The sequence below is a fragment of the Heterodontus francisci genome, chromosome 25 (assembly GCF_036365525.1).
Source record: "Heterodontus francisci isolate sHetFra1 chromosome 25, sHetFra1.hap1, whole genome shotgun sequence".
Classification (NCBI taxonomy): Eukaryota; Metazoa; Chordata; class Chondrichthyes; order Heterodontiformes; family Heterodontidae; genus Heterodontus; species Heterodontus francisci.
The window spans coordinates 21,530,274-21,548,477 of NC_090395.1; the positions used below are offsets into that span (position 1 = coordinate 21,530,274).

General features: G+C 44.9%; 1 protein-coding gene across 11 annotated transcripts in view; it reads right to left on the bottom strand.

Annotated features, from left to right (window-relative positions):
- Positions 1 to 18,204, bottom strand: part of LOC137383779 (trichohyalin-like) — a 251,631-nt gene that overhangs the window by 24,291 nt on the left and 209,136 nt on the right. For all 11 annotated transcript variants that reach the window (XM_068056969.1, XM_068056972.1, XM_068056968.1 and 8 more), the window contains 2 exons: positions 4,066 to 4,270; positions 3,003 to 3,132 (listed from right to left, as the gene is read on the bottom strand). In XM_068056969.1, coding sequence (XP_067913070.1) covers positions 3,003 to 3,132; positions 4,066 to 4,270 — 335 coding nt within the window. The remainder of the gene's footprint in view (positions 1 to 3,002; positions 3,133 to 4,065; positions 4,271 to 18,204) is intronic.

Consider the following 18,204-nt stretch of genomic DNA (forward strand, 5'->3'; position numbering starts at 1 on the left):
ACAGACAGACAGCTGTGGTGTTTAGAACCTGCAAAAAGCTCTCAACCATTTAAACTGAAGGAATAGAATTTTTGTCTGTTTAATTAATATCTCTCAAAATTCTAAAAAAGTCAAGCCCAAAAGAGAGATCTTTAGTAATTTAAACTGAAGGAAGGGAAGTTAGACTGTGACAGTCTTTTATCCCTCAAAAACTCTAAAGTCAGATTGATTCTATTGTAAGTGTTTGCAAGTTAATAATTGTTGAAATTCGCTGGAGAAGGAAAGCATCACCTACTGCTGGAGTTAGACTATGAACTCTTCTACTGTGGAAGAACCATTTTTCCCCATTGGAGGCTGTGAGGACTTCAAGCAACACTGAACTGTAAATTTGCAAGGACTCTAATTTTTTCTATTTTAAATGGTGTTTATATCATCATAGTGTTTAAGCATTTAGTTCTTCTAATTAAAGAGTTAATTTATTGATTTAAAGACACCTGGTTTGGTTAGCCTCAATCGGGGGTTAACAGATGGTACAATTTGGCTGGGTCTTTCTTTAATTTGTCACTCGTCTCACAGACTGGGTGCACCCAGAATCACAGTGTGGCTCTCGTGCTGGACGAGGAACACTCAACATGATCTTTTAGGTGCATCAAGTTCAAGAAAAGTCCCATGAAAAGAACAAGGATCTCTGCATGGTGTTCATTGACCAGATCAAGGCTTTCGAAACAGTAAACTGTGAAGGCCTGTGGAAGGTTCTATACAATATGGCTGCCCTGGAAAGATGATCAGGGTCATCCACTGTTTTCATGATGGCTAGTGTGATGCAGAACAGTGCCTTATCAGGTGCCTTTCCTGTCACTAATGGCAACAAGCAAGGCTGCGTAATGGTTCCAGTTGTGTTTGCCATCTACTTTTTGGCCATGCTCTTGTACGCACTCAAAGATCTCGATGTAGGAGTGCACATTCAGTTCAGGACAGATGGCAACCTCTGCAATCTGCAAAGGCTCAAGGCTCACACAAAGATCAAAGAACAGCTACCGAGTGAATTCCTGTTTGCTGACGACTGTGCTTTCATAGCGCACACTCCAGAGGACATCCAGCTGCTTGTTGACCACTTTGCCCAAGCCTCAGAACTCTTTGCCTTACAATAAGTCTGATAAAGACAAAGATCTTGTACCAACCTGCCCCTGGTCACAAACTCCAAGACCTCATAGTCACAATCAACAAAACATTCCTCAACTTCGTTCAGAAGTTCTGCTATCTTGGGAGTATCCTCTCCAACAACACCATATTGGATGATGAAATTGTCCATTGCCTGGCAAAAGCAAGCTCAGCATTCGGCAGGTTCACCCACAGGCTTTGGAGAGAGTGTGGAGTCTATCTCAAAACAAAGATCAAAGTCTACCAGGCAGTGATTCTCACATCACTTCTCTATGGCTGTGAGGCATGCACAACCTACTGGCATCACATTAAGCAATTAGATGCATTCCACCTTCGCTGCTTAAGATCTATCTGCAACATCAAGTGACGGTTCAAAATCCCAAACAGCAAAGTTCTTGCAAGGTGCCGCACACTTGGTATCAAGAGCATGCTCCTCAGAGCTCAGCTTCACTGGGTCAGTCATGTGGTTTGCCTGGAGGATTCTTGCATACCAAAGGGGGTATTCTACAGCCAGCTGAGCACGGGAACCTGACCATAGGATGTTCAAACTTAGATACAAAGACATTCTGAAAGCCAATCCCAGAGCCTGTAAATTGGACCCCACTACATGGGGAAAAAACAAGCATGGACAGATCCAAATAGATCATCGAGTAATCTCAACATTTGAGGAGAAAAGATTCAGGTCCCTACAGGAATAGAAAGCATGCTGCAAAGCCAGCGCCTCACCCATCCCTTCCAACAGTGAGTTTACATATAATATTTGCAATCGATCTTCAAATCAAGACTCAGTTTAACCTCACATATGGCACAACACCAACCTAGACAGTGAACAACCGGTCTCCACGCTGAACTCTCATCCCAAGTGATGGGAGAATCCATCATACTCTCAGAGTAAGTTTCACTCTTGCTCTGGGAGTGCTAGCAGACTGGTCGTGATGGAGCTATGCTCCGAATCAAACAACAACAACTTGCATTTATATTGCACCTAGTTAATCACTGCAAGCCGCTTCACAGGAATGTTATCAAATAAAATTTGACACCAAGCCACATATGGAGATATTAGGACAAGTGATCAAAATCTCAGTCAAAAGGGTAGCTTTTCAGGAGTGTCTTAAAGGAGGAAAGAGAGGTAAAGGGGTGGAGAAATTTAAGGAGGGAATTCCAGAACTTATGACTTCTGCAACTGAAGGTGCGGCTGCCAATCGTGGAGGAATTAAAATCAGGGATGCACAACAGGCCCGAATTGGAGGAGCGCAGATGTCTCGGAGGGTTGGAGGAGATTACAGAGATAGGGAGGGGTGAGGCCACAGAAGGATTCAAAAACAAGGATGAGAATTTTAAAATTGATTGATTACTCAACTGGGAGCTAATGTAGGTAAATAAGCGTGAGTGATAGTTGAACAGGACTTGGTGTAAACTGGATGAGCTCAAATTTATAAAGGGTAGAATGTGGGAGGCGACCAGGAATGCTTTGGAATAGCCAAGTCTAGAGGTAAAAAAAAGTCATGGATTAGGGCTTCAACAGCAGATGAGCTGAGGCCAGGGTGGATTTGGGAGAGGTCATGCAGGTGGAAGTAGGCAGTCTTAGTGATGACGTGGAAAAGTGGTTGGAAGCCCATCTCGGGGACAGAGTTTATGATGAGGACCAAAGACAATGGCTGCAGTCGTCCCAATATTTAGCTGCAGGAAATTTCTACTCATTCAGTACTGGATGTTGGACAAGCAGTCTGATTATTTAGAGACAATGGAGGGGTCTGTCCCTCAGGCTATCATCCTCCCAAATACCTAGACCGTGGATGCACAACAAATTTAATCCCTTTTAAATCATTGGTGCTCCTTTAAATGATGCAGAGTTGACATACCTACTGTGGCACTTAACCCGAGGTGGAAATTATCGTCAGAGAAACGTTGGATGAAGGACGTTTTCCCAGCATTGGCATTCCCAACAAATATGATGTTGTAGAGATGGTCGGGATCCTTGGTGTTTGCCACCTGTGGAAGGGAAAGAGAGAGAACTAATGAATGGGGAACATATGTTCAATTTGCTACATTACTCACAACTACAACTGCAATTGGCTGCAGCATCCCAGTGCTACATAAACGACAATGTCAGGGGAAATGTAGAGATCACAACAAGTTCACACTTCCAGGGCTGGGGCTACAGTCTTCACAGGTTGTTGGTGATGCAGTAACAGAGGTCAAACCGTTCAATATGATATTCTGACATCTGCCCTTTGAACGCCAAAATAAGGCTGTTAATTTTACACTGGATATTTTTCACATCGCCTTCCCTCGATTCCTCCCCACTCAGATATTGCCAACTTAATGTCCAACTAGGGGTGGTTCCCTGTTGCTGGTCCAACTCACTAAACCGAGCAGGCCCCAATTAACATCAGGGAATGTACTTTCAACAGAAAATAGTGACAGCTGATCACTCAGAGCCCCATTTAAATCCAGGTCCCAGGAGGTAAAGGAGAGTGTGCTAGCCCCGGACTGTGTGCTAGCCCCGGACTGTGTGCTAGCCCCGGACTGTGTGCTAGCCCCGGACTGTGTGCTCGCCCCGTACTGTGTGCTAACTCCGGACTGTGCGCTAGTCCCGGACTGTGTGCTAGCCCCGGACTGTGTGCTAGTCCCGGACTGTGTGCTAGTCCCGGACTGTGTGCTAGTCCCGGACTGTGTTCTAACCCCGGACTGTGTGCTAACCCCGGACTGTGTGCTAACCCCGGACTGTGTGCTAACCCCGGACTGTGTGCTAATCTCTTTTCGGAAGATTTGAAAAACTCAACCTCCAGACCTCAGCTGCTTGTGCTACCCTTTGATCTACCTCTGCCTCTAAAGCTGAGAGGAAGGAGAGCCTTATTCCACAGGACTGAGGCCTTCCTGCTGGTCGAGCAGTGGAGAAGCCTGGTTCCCAGGCCCAGCTACCTCTTTGATTCTGTCTGCTGTTTCGTCTCTTGCTGAAGTTGTTGCTGTTTCCTCACAGGCTCCATCACCACCACCTCCAGTCCCCACTGTCACTTCCTGACCTTCGACCCTCAGGTGAGGGAGCCCAGAATCCTCTCCCAGGGGGTCCGGTTTGTTTGAGGTGTTGTGAGTCACACGGCGTCGGATGGAGCGAGTTCTCTGAAGTCTGTGGAGCAGGAAGGAGAACATTACTTTGTGTTCAACCGCAAGCCACACCATTATATCAAACCACTCCGTAAACAAGTAAAAAGAATAAAACCAGATGCACCTTGAGTCATTGGCCTATAGGCATCAAAAATGTCAAAGACACACCCTGCCCAGTTGACACTGCAAAGCCCTCCTCACTAATATCTGAGGACCTGTACCAAATTGGGAGAGCTGCCCCACAGACTAGTCAAGCAATAGGCTGACACAGTCATACTGACTGAATCATACTTCACCATCAGGACAGACCTACCACACAGTGGTAAACAGTCAGGAGGGAGTTGCCCTGGGAGTTCTCAACATTGACTCTGACCCCATGAAGTCTCATGGCATCAGGCCAAACATGGGCAAGGAAACCTCCCACTGATTCCCACCTACTCCCCTCCCTCAGCTGATGAATTAGTATTCCATCATGTTGAACACCACGTGGAAGAAGCATTGAGGGTGGCAAGGGCACTGAATGTACTCTGGGTGGGGGACTTCAATGCCCATCACCAAGAGTGACTCGGTAGAATCATAGTGTTATTTATGGCACTGAAAGATTCCATTTCAGCCCATCCAGTCCATGCCGGCTAACTGCTACTGACCGAGGTGCCAGGTCCTGAAGGACATAACTGTCAGACTGGTGGTCAGACAATCAACACGAGGGAATAACCTATTTGATCACATTTGCACCAATCTACCTGTTGCAGAGTCAGCTCTCCATGATAGTATTGATAGGTGAGACCACCACACAATCCTTGTGGAGATGAAGTCCTATGCTCACACTGAGGAGACTGCCATCTGTGTTTCAGAAATGGCCGCACCTCGAGCCAAGCTGTTCCAGCTCATCTACACTATCGACATCTACCCGACAATATGGAAAATTGTCCAGGTATGTCCTGTCCACAAAAAGCAGAACAAATCCAATCTGCCAATTACCATCCTAACAGCCAATCGTCAATCAAAAGGAAAGTCCTGGACAACAATTGGTATTTATACAGAGCCTTTAATGTAATAAAACATCCAAAGATGCTTCAGAAGATGGTGATAAAACAAAATTTGATACAGAGCCACATAAGGAGATATTACGGAAGCTGGCCAAATGTTTAGTCAAAGTGTTGTGACAGTGTATTTGTTAGTATGTTAAATATAATCATTTAAATATATGATTATGCTAATATGTATGTCAGCACAGGAAGTTTTTTTTTACCTGGGATGTGGGCGTCGCTGGCTAGGCCAGCATTTATTGCCCATCTCTAATTGCCCTTGAGAAGGTGGTGTTGAGCTGCCTTCTTGAACCGCTGCAGTCCATGTGGGGTAGGTAAACCCACAGTGCTGTTAGGATGGGAGTTCCAGGATTTTGACTTACTGACAGTGAAGGAACAGCGATATAGTTCCAAGTCAGGATGGTGTGTGGCTTGGAGGCAGACTTGGAGGTGGTGGTGAGGTGCCTTAGCTGCCATGCATTAGCTGCCCTTGTCCTTCTGGGTGGTAAGGTGCTGTCTTGCTGCATATGGACACAGACTGCTTCAGTATCTGAGGAGTCGCAAGTGACGCAATATCACATGATTCAGTTTTCTTACAGTTAAGCACATGTAAGCTGACGCAAGAACAGGTCTCCATTAAAGCTCTGAGTTCAACCTTTATACCTTTCCTTCAGCTTTGTTTGTATTAATCTAGAAAGAGGTAATACAATATGGTGGCAGCCATAGTGAGTTGACAGTATTGATCAGCAGCTGAGGACGACAATTCAGAAGCCCTACCTGAAGCACTGCCACTGGATCACAGCTCTCACATTGGGAGAGCAGCTGTGTGAGCAGAGATTGAAGGTGATTTGAGTGCACTCCCGATTCTGCCCCAAGCTGGCAAGACAAAAATCAACAGTAGCCTCAGCTGCAGAGATCAGTGCACCTTTTGGTGCAGATTCCTTCCTGTCGTCGCCGCACTTGCACACCATTAGATGACCCTGACGCCAGGGCCCCTTCCGCCTCCAAGCTGACAAGCCCACGCTGCAGCAGCACAGCTCAGGGTGTGTCTCCTGCTCAGCTCTGCAGACATCATAGCTTGCTGCAACTTTTAAAGCAAGGCTTGTCCCTCAGGGGGTGAAAAGAGTAGAAGGCTTAGGCAGTGGCAGCCAGATTCCCAGAGATGGACTGGAAAGCACCTGATGTCCCAGGTGAATTCAAACTGTTTAAGCAGAGGAATAAACTATGCTTCCTAGACTACGAGGTTGTGGATGCAGAGAAGCAGGCGATAAAAATTAGGGTGGCCATAGGAAACGAAGGTCTGTGCAGAATCAATACCTCTGGTTTATCTGATTCTGACCAGAAGGATCCATCAAAGCTATGGGCAACATTAGAAAGTCAGTTTAAAATTAAAGTTCATTTCAGAGTATACCACCTGGAACTCATGTGGTGTAGACAGAAAGCCAATGAGAGCTTGGACAACTTTGTTAACCGATACAGAGAGAAAGCACAAGAATGCGACTTCTCAATTACTGAGCTCTTGGAATGAATTATGGAGTTGGTTATCACCTCCCCTCCTATTGAAGCATTCCCGAAAGACCTCCTGGAAAAGCCAAAGGGACATGGTGTGGAGTGGATGCCACAGAGGCAATTATCACAGGGAGACAGTGTTTGTAAGCCTTCGGGTCCGAATAGCCTGTTGGTACAATATCCAAGGCACCCAAGGTGTGCAGTAACTGTGGGCTATCCCGCCAACTGTGTAGTTGCCCAGCATATGCAAGGTATGTGGGCATAGAGGGCACGGGGCCAAACTCTGCAGAGCATCCAGTAGCAGAGCACGGGGAGAAGCCCGAGTGAGCAGTGCTCAAACTGCAGAACTATGCCACCCAGAGGCGAGTCACTTCCAGACATCGCCAAAAGTATAGACCCATCCACGAAATGGGGGAATGACTGACCAAACTGGATGAGGTGGATGGAGGTGAAGACACTACAGGTGAACAGCTATTTCTCAGGATCACCTTAGTGGCACAGGTCCATTCTGTTAACAAAATGGTAGCTTTTGCAGCACTCCAGATTGTCAGCCCCAATAAGGCTGGATGGCATCGATTGAGAATGAGGATTGACACAGGTGCAAGTGCGAACACTCCACCTTTCCACCTGCTCAAGGACATGTACCATGAGGCATGGAAGTTTGTGATCCAACCCATAAGCATGAGGTTTACAGCATACAATGGCTCAACAATAAAGTGCCTGGGTCCCCTAGACCTGGAATGCAGGTACAAAGAGTCAACATGGTCTACTCAGATATTCTACATAGTGGATGTGTCAGGACTAGCAGTAGGGCTGCCAGTGTACAATGAAGTTAACATGGTCACTATCCATGAGTTGACCCAGTCAGAAAACCACAGCAGTCAAAACAGGTGTACATCAATTGGATTGGTATAAAACCTCCAGGGGTTGTACCCGGACCGGAGTGACATGGTTGGGAATTTCCATGGGGTCGCAGTCCTACACCTTAAAGAAGGTACTACACCATCAATTGACCCGTTGCAAAAATGCAGCGTGCACATTCAAGATAAGTTGAAGATGGAACCGGGTGGAATGGAAAAACAGGGCATCATTCAACAAGTGCAACATCACATGGACTGGTGCAGTTCCATCATGACCACAATCAAGAAGGACAGTTCAATTTGACTATGTTTAGACCATGGCCATGTGAGCTGCATGGAAGATGGCAGGATCCCCAAGGACACATTGTACAGCAAGCCCGTCACTGGTATCAGACCCACCGGCTATCCATGTCTCTGCTTTAAAGACGTCGGCAAACGCTACATGAAGTCCTGTGACATTGACCACAAGTCGTGGGAGTCAGTTTCCAGCGACGCCAGAGCTGGCGGGCAGCCATAAAGGCGGGGCTAAAGCGTGGCGACAACCAATTTTATCTGCAGCACCTGTGGAAGAGTCTATCACTCTAGAATTGGCCTTTATAGCCACTCCAAGCACTGCTCCACAAACCACTGACCACCTCCAGGCGCTTACCCATTGTCTCTCGAGACAAGGAGGCCAAAGAAAGACCCAAGGATGCTAAACAAAGCATTAAAGAGACGTCCTCAGAAGATACCAAAGCTAGAAGAGTTAAAGCCTATGTTTGCTGGAGTGAAACACTTTTCCAAATTAGATGAAAACAATTTATATTTTTCCATACACTTGTCAAAAGAGTCGCAAGAGGAGAAAACATTCAGAAATCCGTTTACCAGGTGCCGTCTCCTCCATTTACCGGGTGCCGTCTCCCCCATTTACCGGGTGCCGTCTCCCCCATTGACCGGGTGCCGTCTCCCCCATTGACCGGGTGCCGTCTCCCCCATTGACCGGGGATCGTTTCCCCCATTTACCGGGTATCGTTTCCCCCATTTACCAGGTACCGTTTCCCCCATTTACCAGGTACCGTTTCCCCCATTGACCAGGTGCCTTCTCCCCCATTTACCAGGTTTCCTTTCCCCATTTACCAGGTACCATTTCCCCCATTTACCAGGTATTGTTCCCCCATTTACCAGGTACTGTTCCCCCATTTCCATTCGGGCTGTTGGTCAGCCAGGATATATTTCAATAACATCTGGACCAGATAATGGAGTGAGTCTCGGACTGTGTGTGCATTGTGGGCGACATCACAATAATAGGACGCATGGAAGAAGAGCATGACAGGAAGCTACACTTGTTAACAGAGACTGCCGGGCACAAAGATTTTGTTTTCAACAACAAAAAGTGCTCCATTAAGGCAGATCACATAAATTTTTTTGGTGCCATTTATTCAAGCTCAGGTGTCCATCTTGTTCCTGGGAAAATTGAAGACAAGGACGACCTCCAAAAGGTGTGTAGGTCTATTCAACGTCCTTGCTGCGTACATACCGAGCTTCACGGAGAAGGCTTCTCCACTAAGAGAATTGGTGAAGAAAGGCAAGCCATTTCTATGGAAGGACAATCACCATCATGCATTCAATGTGTTGAGACAAGCACTGTCAGCCAAGTCATGTCTTCAATACTATGACCCTCGGAAGGCAACAACATTAGAAGTGGACACATTGCAGAAAGGTCTCGGTGCCTGTCTTCCTCAAGACGACAAGCCTGTCGCATTTGGTTCAAAACGTCTGTCACCTGCACAAGTAAAGTACTCCAATATTGAAGGAGAAAGTCTTGCTTTTGTCTTCAGGATCACGAGGTTCCACACATACCTATTCGGGAAAGAGTTCATGGTTGAGGCAGATCATAAGCTGCTGGAGATGATCTGGAGAAAACTGTTCATGACTGCACTGCCTCAACTCCAGAGCTTATTCATCAAGATTCAGGGCTACAATTGTGATGCCAGATACAAACCCTGTAATCAGATGGTCCTATCAGACACTCTAAGTAGATTGCCCAACCCTGGGAATGCACGAGACATACCACTCGACTTCCAGGTGGACGAAGTCTCTGCAAGCTTGGAGGACATTTACAACGTAGATCTCATGTGCTTTGGTGAAAATGAGAGAGAGAAACCTCCCGAGGGCGACTTCTCAAGACCTCAAACTCCGAACTCTGTGGTAGATTGTTGTAGAGGGTTGGCCTGAGACCATTCAGGAGATCCCTACAGATCTTTGAACGTATTGGCCATATCAAGATGAATTTGGTATATCCCCAATGGAGTACTATTCAAAGGATGTCAATTACACATGGAAATAGAGAGGACAAGATGACTTGTTCACGAGTCAGTGTCTGGCCCGGTATTAGCAAGAACATTGACTAGATGGTGAGATCTTGTGATGTGAGTCAGGAACACCAGGCTAGTTAACAAAAGGAGCCCCTCCAACTGCATGACACACTGTCATCACCATGGACCAAGATAACAACAGATCTGTGCTCTGTGGGCAGAGAAGACTGTCTGCTAGTGACTATCACTCCAAATTTCCTATTGAGCAGGAGCTTCAAGACACATCGAGTACAGCAGTGCCAACACTGTTAGTGCCACCTTTACTCTTGTTGGTGCCCCAGTAGAGGTGATACCTGACAACGATCCACAATACACGGGAAAACCGTTCCAGGATATGTGTGAACGTTGGTCCATCAACCATGTCACATCATTTCCCCAATATCCTCGTCCGAATGGGATGGCTGAAGATATGGTCAGGACAGTCTAATCGCTGATCAAAAAGTGTTCAGAAACCAGACAAGATGTCCAAATTGCGATATTACAACTTCATGCAATGCCATTAAACTCCAGATTGCCATCACCTGCTACGATTCTGTTTGGTCGACCAGTGAGAACCACACTACCAAGTTATCATCTCACAAAGTTGCCCTTGATCACAGGCCAGTTACGTCAGAAACAAAATAAGATGAAAGACACACATGATGTGCATGCGGATGCAGAATTATGACCAATGTGCGTTGGCCAGAAGGTGAGGATCCTACAACTGCAAGAACAGACATGGATCCCAGCAGAGGTGTCCAAGGTGTGCAAAGAAACATGTTCATATGAGGTGACAACACCAAATGGTGCAGTACTGTGAAGGAATCGATCTTACCTCAGGGGACTCTCCGCTAGCCATGCACAAGGTGACCAACCAGCACCGTCTACACATACCCAAGTACATTATGCAGATGAAGAGACAACAAACAACACACTGAGAACTGAGGATGATCCTCCCAAACACAATCTGCAGGAGCAGAGGACGGACAGTTCGAGAACACACCCACATGCTGTGGTCACAAAGTCTGGTTGAGTCAGCCAACGACCAGCATGGTTCCAAACGTAGACAATACCTTGAAGAGGAATGTTTCAAATGTTCTTGTTACAGTTGAATGTTTTATGTAAATAGTGTTATAGTTGCCAAATTTCTTATATCTCATAAGGGTTGCTTATTCATATACATATTAATGTTATACTATATCAGGTTGTCATTTAAGGGAAGGGCGATGTCGTGACAGTGTATTTTTTCGCATGTTAAATATGATTGTTTAAATCTATGTTTATGCTAATATGTATATCATCACAGGAAGTAATGCAATATCACGTGATTTAGTTCTCTTGCACAGTCAGTTAGCATGTGTGAGCTGAAGCAACAAGAAGTCTCCATTAAAGCTTTGGTTCAACCTCTATGCCTGCCTTTCGGCTTCATTTGCATTAATCTAGAAAGATAATACAATAAAAGAGGCAGGTTTTAAGGAGTGTCTTAAAGGAGGAAAGTGAAGTAGAGAGGTGGAGAGGTGTAGGGAAGGTATTCCAGACATCAGGGCTTAGGCAACTGAAAGTGCAGCCTCCAATGGTAGAGCAATTAATATCATGGAGGGCTGTGGGACTGGAGGAGATTACAGAGATAGGGAGGGGCAAGGCCATGGAGGGATTTCAAAACGAGGATGAGAATTTTAAAATCAAGGTGTTGTTTAATGGTGAGCCAGTGTTGGCTAGTGAGCACAGGGGTCATGTGTGAATGAGATTTGGTACAAGTTTGGACATGGGCAGCAGAGTTTTGGATGATCAGGAGGGTAGAATGTGGGAGGTTGGCCAGGAATGTGTTAGAATAGTCAAGTCTTGGGGTAAGGCATGGATGAGGGTTTCAGCAGTAGAAGAGCTGAGGAAAGGGTGGAGATGGTGATGCTACAGAGGTGCAAATAGACTGTGTTCATTTGATATGTAGTGCATTGTTCATTTCAGGCCACCGTACATGCTTGGTATAGCATGCACAGTGTGCCACTAGAGGGAGTTGATAATAAAGGTTCAGTTTACAGCAGCAATCCAGAAGGTAGTGCTGTGTTTCTTCCAGAGGTTTACAATAGCAGATCTACAATCTACGACGAGGACGGAATGTGCATTTACTTTACAGTCAGGTATAATTTGCTGTGCTTTCTGTTATGAGCTCCAGGTAATGCAGATTGTCAAATACAGACTGTGTTGGGCTTTGTGTACAGCAGGCCTTGTATCTTTGTGCAGCTAATGCAGGATTGCCATTTTGTCTCGTACACCATTGGAAGGGTAGTTAGGTCTGCTTAAACCTTAGAGAAAAATTTATTGCAGGATTGTAGCACCCCACAAAGATGTACATTTGTTCCACCTGCCATTATTACTTTTGATGATGATGTGATTGTGCCTTGATCACACCCTATCGCTGCAATGATGATCAAGATGGCGGCGGCCATGCCTAACCTAGCACATTTTAATGTGCACTCCGAGCCCTCATCTGTGTTCCCTCATTGGCAGAAGTGGATTCGAGGGTACAATGATGGGCTTTGGAATCACCAATGATAAGAGAAAAAAAGGCCTTTCTTCTCCACTATGGAGGTGAAGAATTGGAAAATAATTTTTGAGAAATTTACGCTTGCCTAAGACAACTAAGACTCAGCAAAAAAATGCACTAATAACTCATTTCGCACACAAGAAGAATATAACATACAAACCAATTATTTTCTGATAAATCAAACAAGAAGCAAATGAGTCAACTGAACAATATTGCATGCGATTGAGACAACTGCCAACCACATGTGACTTTGGTGATGTCGCAGATGTCAAGTAGCAAATCCAAACACAAATAATTGAAGGTTCCCCCTCTAGTAAAGAACGCAGAAAAGCACTCGAGAAAGACAGAAAGCTGTCAGACTTGCTGGAGTTAGCAAGATAATTATCCCTTTCAGAGTCCAGAGATGCTGAAGTTGAAGCTGCCAATAGCCACTGCCACACTTCGAGCTCAACTCCTGTGAACAGTGTTCATCACTCATGTGCGAGGCAACCATGTGCAAAGTAACCACAGTAATCTAGCAAACAGGATCATGACTTGTCCAAACAATGCTTCCACTGTGGTGGTGCTTAACCACAACAAGACAGTGTCCCTTGCTGCTGGCAGGCAGTGTAAATCTTGTGGGGAATGTAACCATTTTGCTCATGTTTGCTACTCGTCAGCAAAATCAACTGGTAAATCAACTCGCAAAATGGTGCCACGTACGCGTACCACACCAAAAGGATGAGAGAATGTAGCCAATGTAGTGATAGGTAACCCTAAATATACTTTGGCGCTCTCTTCCGGATGCAGCTACCAGCCACAAGTGACTGTTGTATGATCGCCTTAAGAGTGATGTCCTTTAAGAACTCAGTATGCTAATGAGCTAAGTACCAGGATATAGTCATGTGACTAAAAGCCATAGTCACCCTGCAACTATAACACCCAGACAAAGGTTCTGTAAATAGTTTGCTCTGTAGTGTATATACTAGTTTAGCTGTTAATAAACCTGTTCGACATCTTCAACAAACTGGAATTCACATACCTCATTCTGTTGCATAAGACAACATAAAGAACTCATGACTGTGACTATTGGCTGCTCGAAAGTAGATACTCTCATAGATACAGGAGCAACTGTCAATCATGGTAGATAAAATATTCAACAAACTTCAGGACTGCCCATCCTTTGCAAACCAGGGGTTACAAAAATCTTCCCCTACAACAGTAACAAACCATTGAAAGTTCTTAAATAAAAACAGAAAGTGCTGGAAATACTCAGCAGGTCTGGCAGCATCTGTGGAGAGAGAAACAGAGTTAACGTTTCAGGTCTGTGACCTTTCATCAGAACTGAAAGTTCTTGGGACTTCTGAAATGCCAGTCGCATTCAAAGACACCAGAACGAGTGCTGTATTCTCTGTCATATCTGGAGAATGGGAGAATATGACATGCTCATCAGTTTCCGCATAGCAACAGATCTGTGTATGATTGCAGTCACATAGACAGTTCCTATGCATACCAACAAGGTTGTTGAACTGTATGCTGACACAAGTATTGGCAAGCTGTCTGTAGAGCCAAGGTGTGTCCAGTCGTTTGTCAACATAGCCGAATACTGTTCCATATCAGAAAGCAGATAGAGAAGGAACGTCAGCACTTGCTTGACCTCAACATCATTAAGAACATTAGGGATGAAGCCACTCCTTGGGTTGCACCCAGACAAGTTGTCAAAAAAACCAAGAACATGAACAAGATCAGAATTTGTGTCAGTATGCATCGCCAACCAAGCAATACGAGAAAGACATTTGACACCAATAACTGATGATATCATTGAGAAAGTAAATGGTGCCAAATGTTTTGCTGAACTTAACCTCAATGCCTGCTACCATCAAGTTGAGCTTGCAGAAGAACCGAGATATCTTACTGTATTCTCCACTGACATCGGGCTCTTTCGATACAAGAGGCTCAACTTTGGAGTCAACTCAGCAGCTGAGGTATTTCAGCACATGATTCATTTGCACGACAAGGACTTGAGGACAGGCTGATTGTCAATGATGACATTTTCATCTGCAATTACACTGAAAGTGAACTTGAGACACGCCTACATGAATGCCTACAAAATCTTAGAGAATGCAACCTCACCCTGAACAAAGACAAGTGCCTGTTCATTGAAAGCAGAATCGAATTCTTTGGTCATGTATCCAGCGATGAAGGAGTATCACCTGATCCACAGAAAGTTGAAGCTATTGCAAATGCTGCAGATCCTACGAACTTGCATGAAGTCCAGAGTCTGCTTGGGCTCATTACATACTGTAGTTGTTTTATTCCTGACCTCGCTACGCTGTCTGCCCCCACTACTATCTGACAAAAGAGACCACCAAGTGGGAGTGGACTAAATCGCATAAATAAGCTGTACACTAGATCAAACAGCGGTTGTCAATAAGTTGCCCAAATGCCGACTTCGATCCTGAGAAAATCACCCAGTTGGTCGTGGATGTGAGTCTGGTTGGCTTAGATGTAGTTCTCATGCAAAAAGACAAAGCAAGTCACCCAACTATCGTCGTGGTGGCAAGCAGATCGTTAACAGCCGTAGAACAATAATATTCACCAACAGAGGGAGAAGCACTCTCAATCACATGGAGCATCCTATACTTTCATCTCTACTTGTATGCAAGTGAGTTTGAAGTGAGAACAGATCATAGACCACTAGTGAGCCTGTTCAACAATCCACCACCTACTCGAATAGAGCATTGGATACACAAACTACAAGAGTATGAATTCCGTGTTGAGTATCAGCCAGGCAAGTTTAACCGTTTGTGCCATCCTTTGCTGACAATCAATCCTACCAGTCACGAAAAACTAACTATCAAACAACATCTTAACTATGTAAGCGTAAATGCAGTTGCAAAGTCACTAACATTAACTGACATTAAAGTGGCAACAAAACAAGGGCAAGCATTGCAGCTATGTATGGCAGATATGGAATCCCAAACAGGAAAAGCATGATTGAGAGAGCATCTACAAACAAAGTCGCTCACACACTACAACGTCTTCACAATGTTCAAAATGAGCTCACTGTTGCAACCATTTCTGATCTTGTGTTAGGTGTCAACTGCATCGTCATTCCTCAGTCATTGAGAGATCGTGTTGTAGAAATAGCATGAGGGTCACCAGGGAATTGTCAAAGCCAAACAAATTCTTCAGGAACAGGTATGGCTCCCGGGAATTGACAGCATGGTGGAGCACAAAATCACTCTGTGTTTGCCACCATAATGTAAAATCATCGTGATCTGCTCAACATTTCTGAGCTACCTGCAGGCCAATAAACTGAGGTTAGTGTAGACTTTGCAGATTTGCCCACTGACGAGCATTTACTTGTTGTAACTGACATCTACAGCAGATTCCCAAATAATTATGTTCATGTCAGTGAAAACAGTCGTCCCAAAGCTTGACCCGATTTCTGCTTTGTTTGGAGTCTCTCAAACGGTGAGAAGCAACAATAGACCCCCATTTAACAGTGATGAGTTCAGTAAATTCACGAACTAACTGGGCTTCACTGACCCTTTTGGCCAAGAGCAAAATTGAGAGATTCATGCGTACCTTGACAAAAGTGATCCGTACAGCTACTGCTGAGAGCATGTCGTGGAAGCAGGAGCTGTATCGTTTTCTTCGCAATTACAGAGCGACTCCTGACTCAACCACTGGAAAGCCTCCAGCTACACTCATCTTCATTCATCCGATGTGCACACGCCTTCCTGAGCTACCCCACAAAGCTCATGATCAACATGTAAGTGAGCGTGATCAAGGACAGAACGATCGCATGAAAGCAAACGCAGAGCGAAACATGAAATTCGGAACTACATCGTTAAAGGCAGGGGACAAAGTGCTTGTAAAACATGATGGTTATGTTGGAAAGCAAACAAATCCCAACACAAAAGGATTACCGATCAGTGCTAAGCATTGGTCACAAATCATCACACGAAATGCGTTGTTTTTCAAATTGTTGCAAACACCATCCATTCACAAACATTGCGTCCGATCCAGACATGAACACTTCAGATGAAGCACAAGTTAAATCAACACCTGATGTCACACGTCAATATCCTACTGGTGAGTGGAAACGTCCACCATACTTAAGCGATTGTTACAAACTGAAGTAATGTCCAAACAGAACAATGTAGGTAAACCATTGAAACTCTCATTCATCAAGAAGGAGAGGGATGCAGTTTATTGTACATTTATTGTTCATTTGATATGCATGTGTATTATTCATTTGAGGTCATCATACATGCTTGGTATAGTATGCACAGTGTGCCACTAGAGGGAGTTGATAATAGAGGTTCAGTTTACGGCAGCAATCCAGAAGATAGTGCTGTGTGATTCTTCCAGAGATTTACAATAGCAGATCTACAATGTGAGAGCCTTACAGGTGGTCTTAATGATGGTGCAGAGATGTGGTTGAAAGCTCATATCAGGGTCAAATATAGAAGGAGTCATCAACAGTGCTACCAAGTGACACTTATTCACCAATAAGCTGCTCGCCGATGCTCAGTTTAGATTCTGCCAGCACCACTCGACCTCATATCTCATTACAGCCTTGGACGAAACAAAACAGCTGAATTCCAGAGGTAAGGTGAGAGTGACTGCCCTTGACATCAAGGCAGCATTTGACTGAGTGTGGCATCAAGGAGCCTGAGCAAAATTGAATTGAATGGGAATCAACAGGAAAATCTCCACTGGTTGGAATCATACCTAGCACAAAGGAAGATGGTTGTGGTTGTTGGAAGCCAAACATCTAAGCCTCAGGACATCACTGCAGGAGTTCCTCAGGGTAGTGTCCTAGGTTCAACAATCTTCAGCTGCTTCATCAATGGCCTTCCCTCCATCATAAGGTCAGAAGTGGGGATGTTTGTTGATGATTGCAAATTGTTCAGCACCATTCGCAACTCCTCAGATACTGAAGCAGTTTGTGCCCTCATGCAACAAGAGCTGGTCAGTCTTGGACAGATAAATGATAAATTACATTTGTGCCACACAAGGTAATGACCATCTCCAACAAGAGAGAATCTAACCATCCCACCGTGATGTTCAATGGCATTACCATCGCTGAATTCCCCACCATCAACATCCTGGGGGTTACTATTGACCAGAAACTGGACCAGCCTCATAAATACTGTGGCTACAAGAGCAGTTCAGAAAGTGACAACAAAAGATAGAGCAAATCAAATACTCATAGTGTGATATTTGCCCTGTGCTCAGGAAGACTGTGGTATTTATGAAGAATCTTAGCATATTTCCCAGAAACATCCAATGAATTACATACTTTGACAAGTTATGTGGAGAAACACAGTAACCATTTTGTGCCAATTTAAATCCAAACCCAGCAGTGAGATGGGCAGTGAGTAATTCTGCTTTTGGTGGTTGCTCGTTTTGGTCGCAAGAGGAGGAAGAAAGTGAGCCGGGACATGGAGAAACTCCCAACGCTTCTTCAAACATCACCGTGGTCTGCCTGAGCCACCATCAGAAGAGGCCACAGGAGGCCTGCACTTTATGTCTCAAGTCAAAAAACAGAGCATTGAATATGTCTGGGTATTTAAATTGTGGCCTGTTCTCCCAGGATATTGCATGGTGGCATATAGACTGAAGGAGAGCACACAATACTGAGGAGAGAAAGCAAAGCCCATATGTTGAGTGTTCTGGCTCATTTTCAA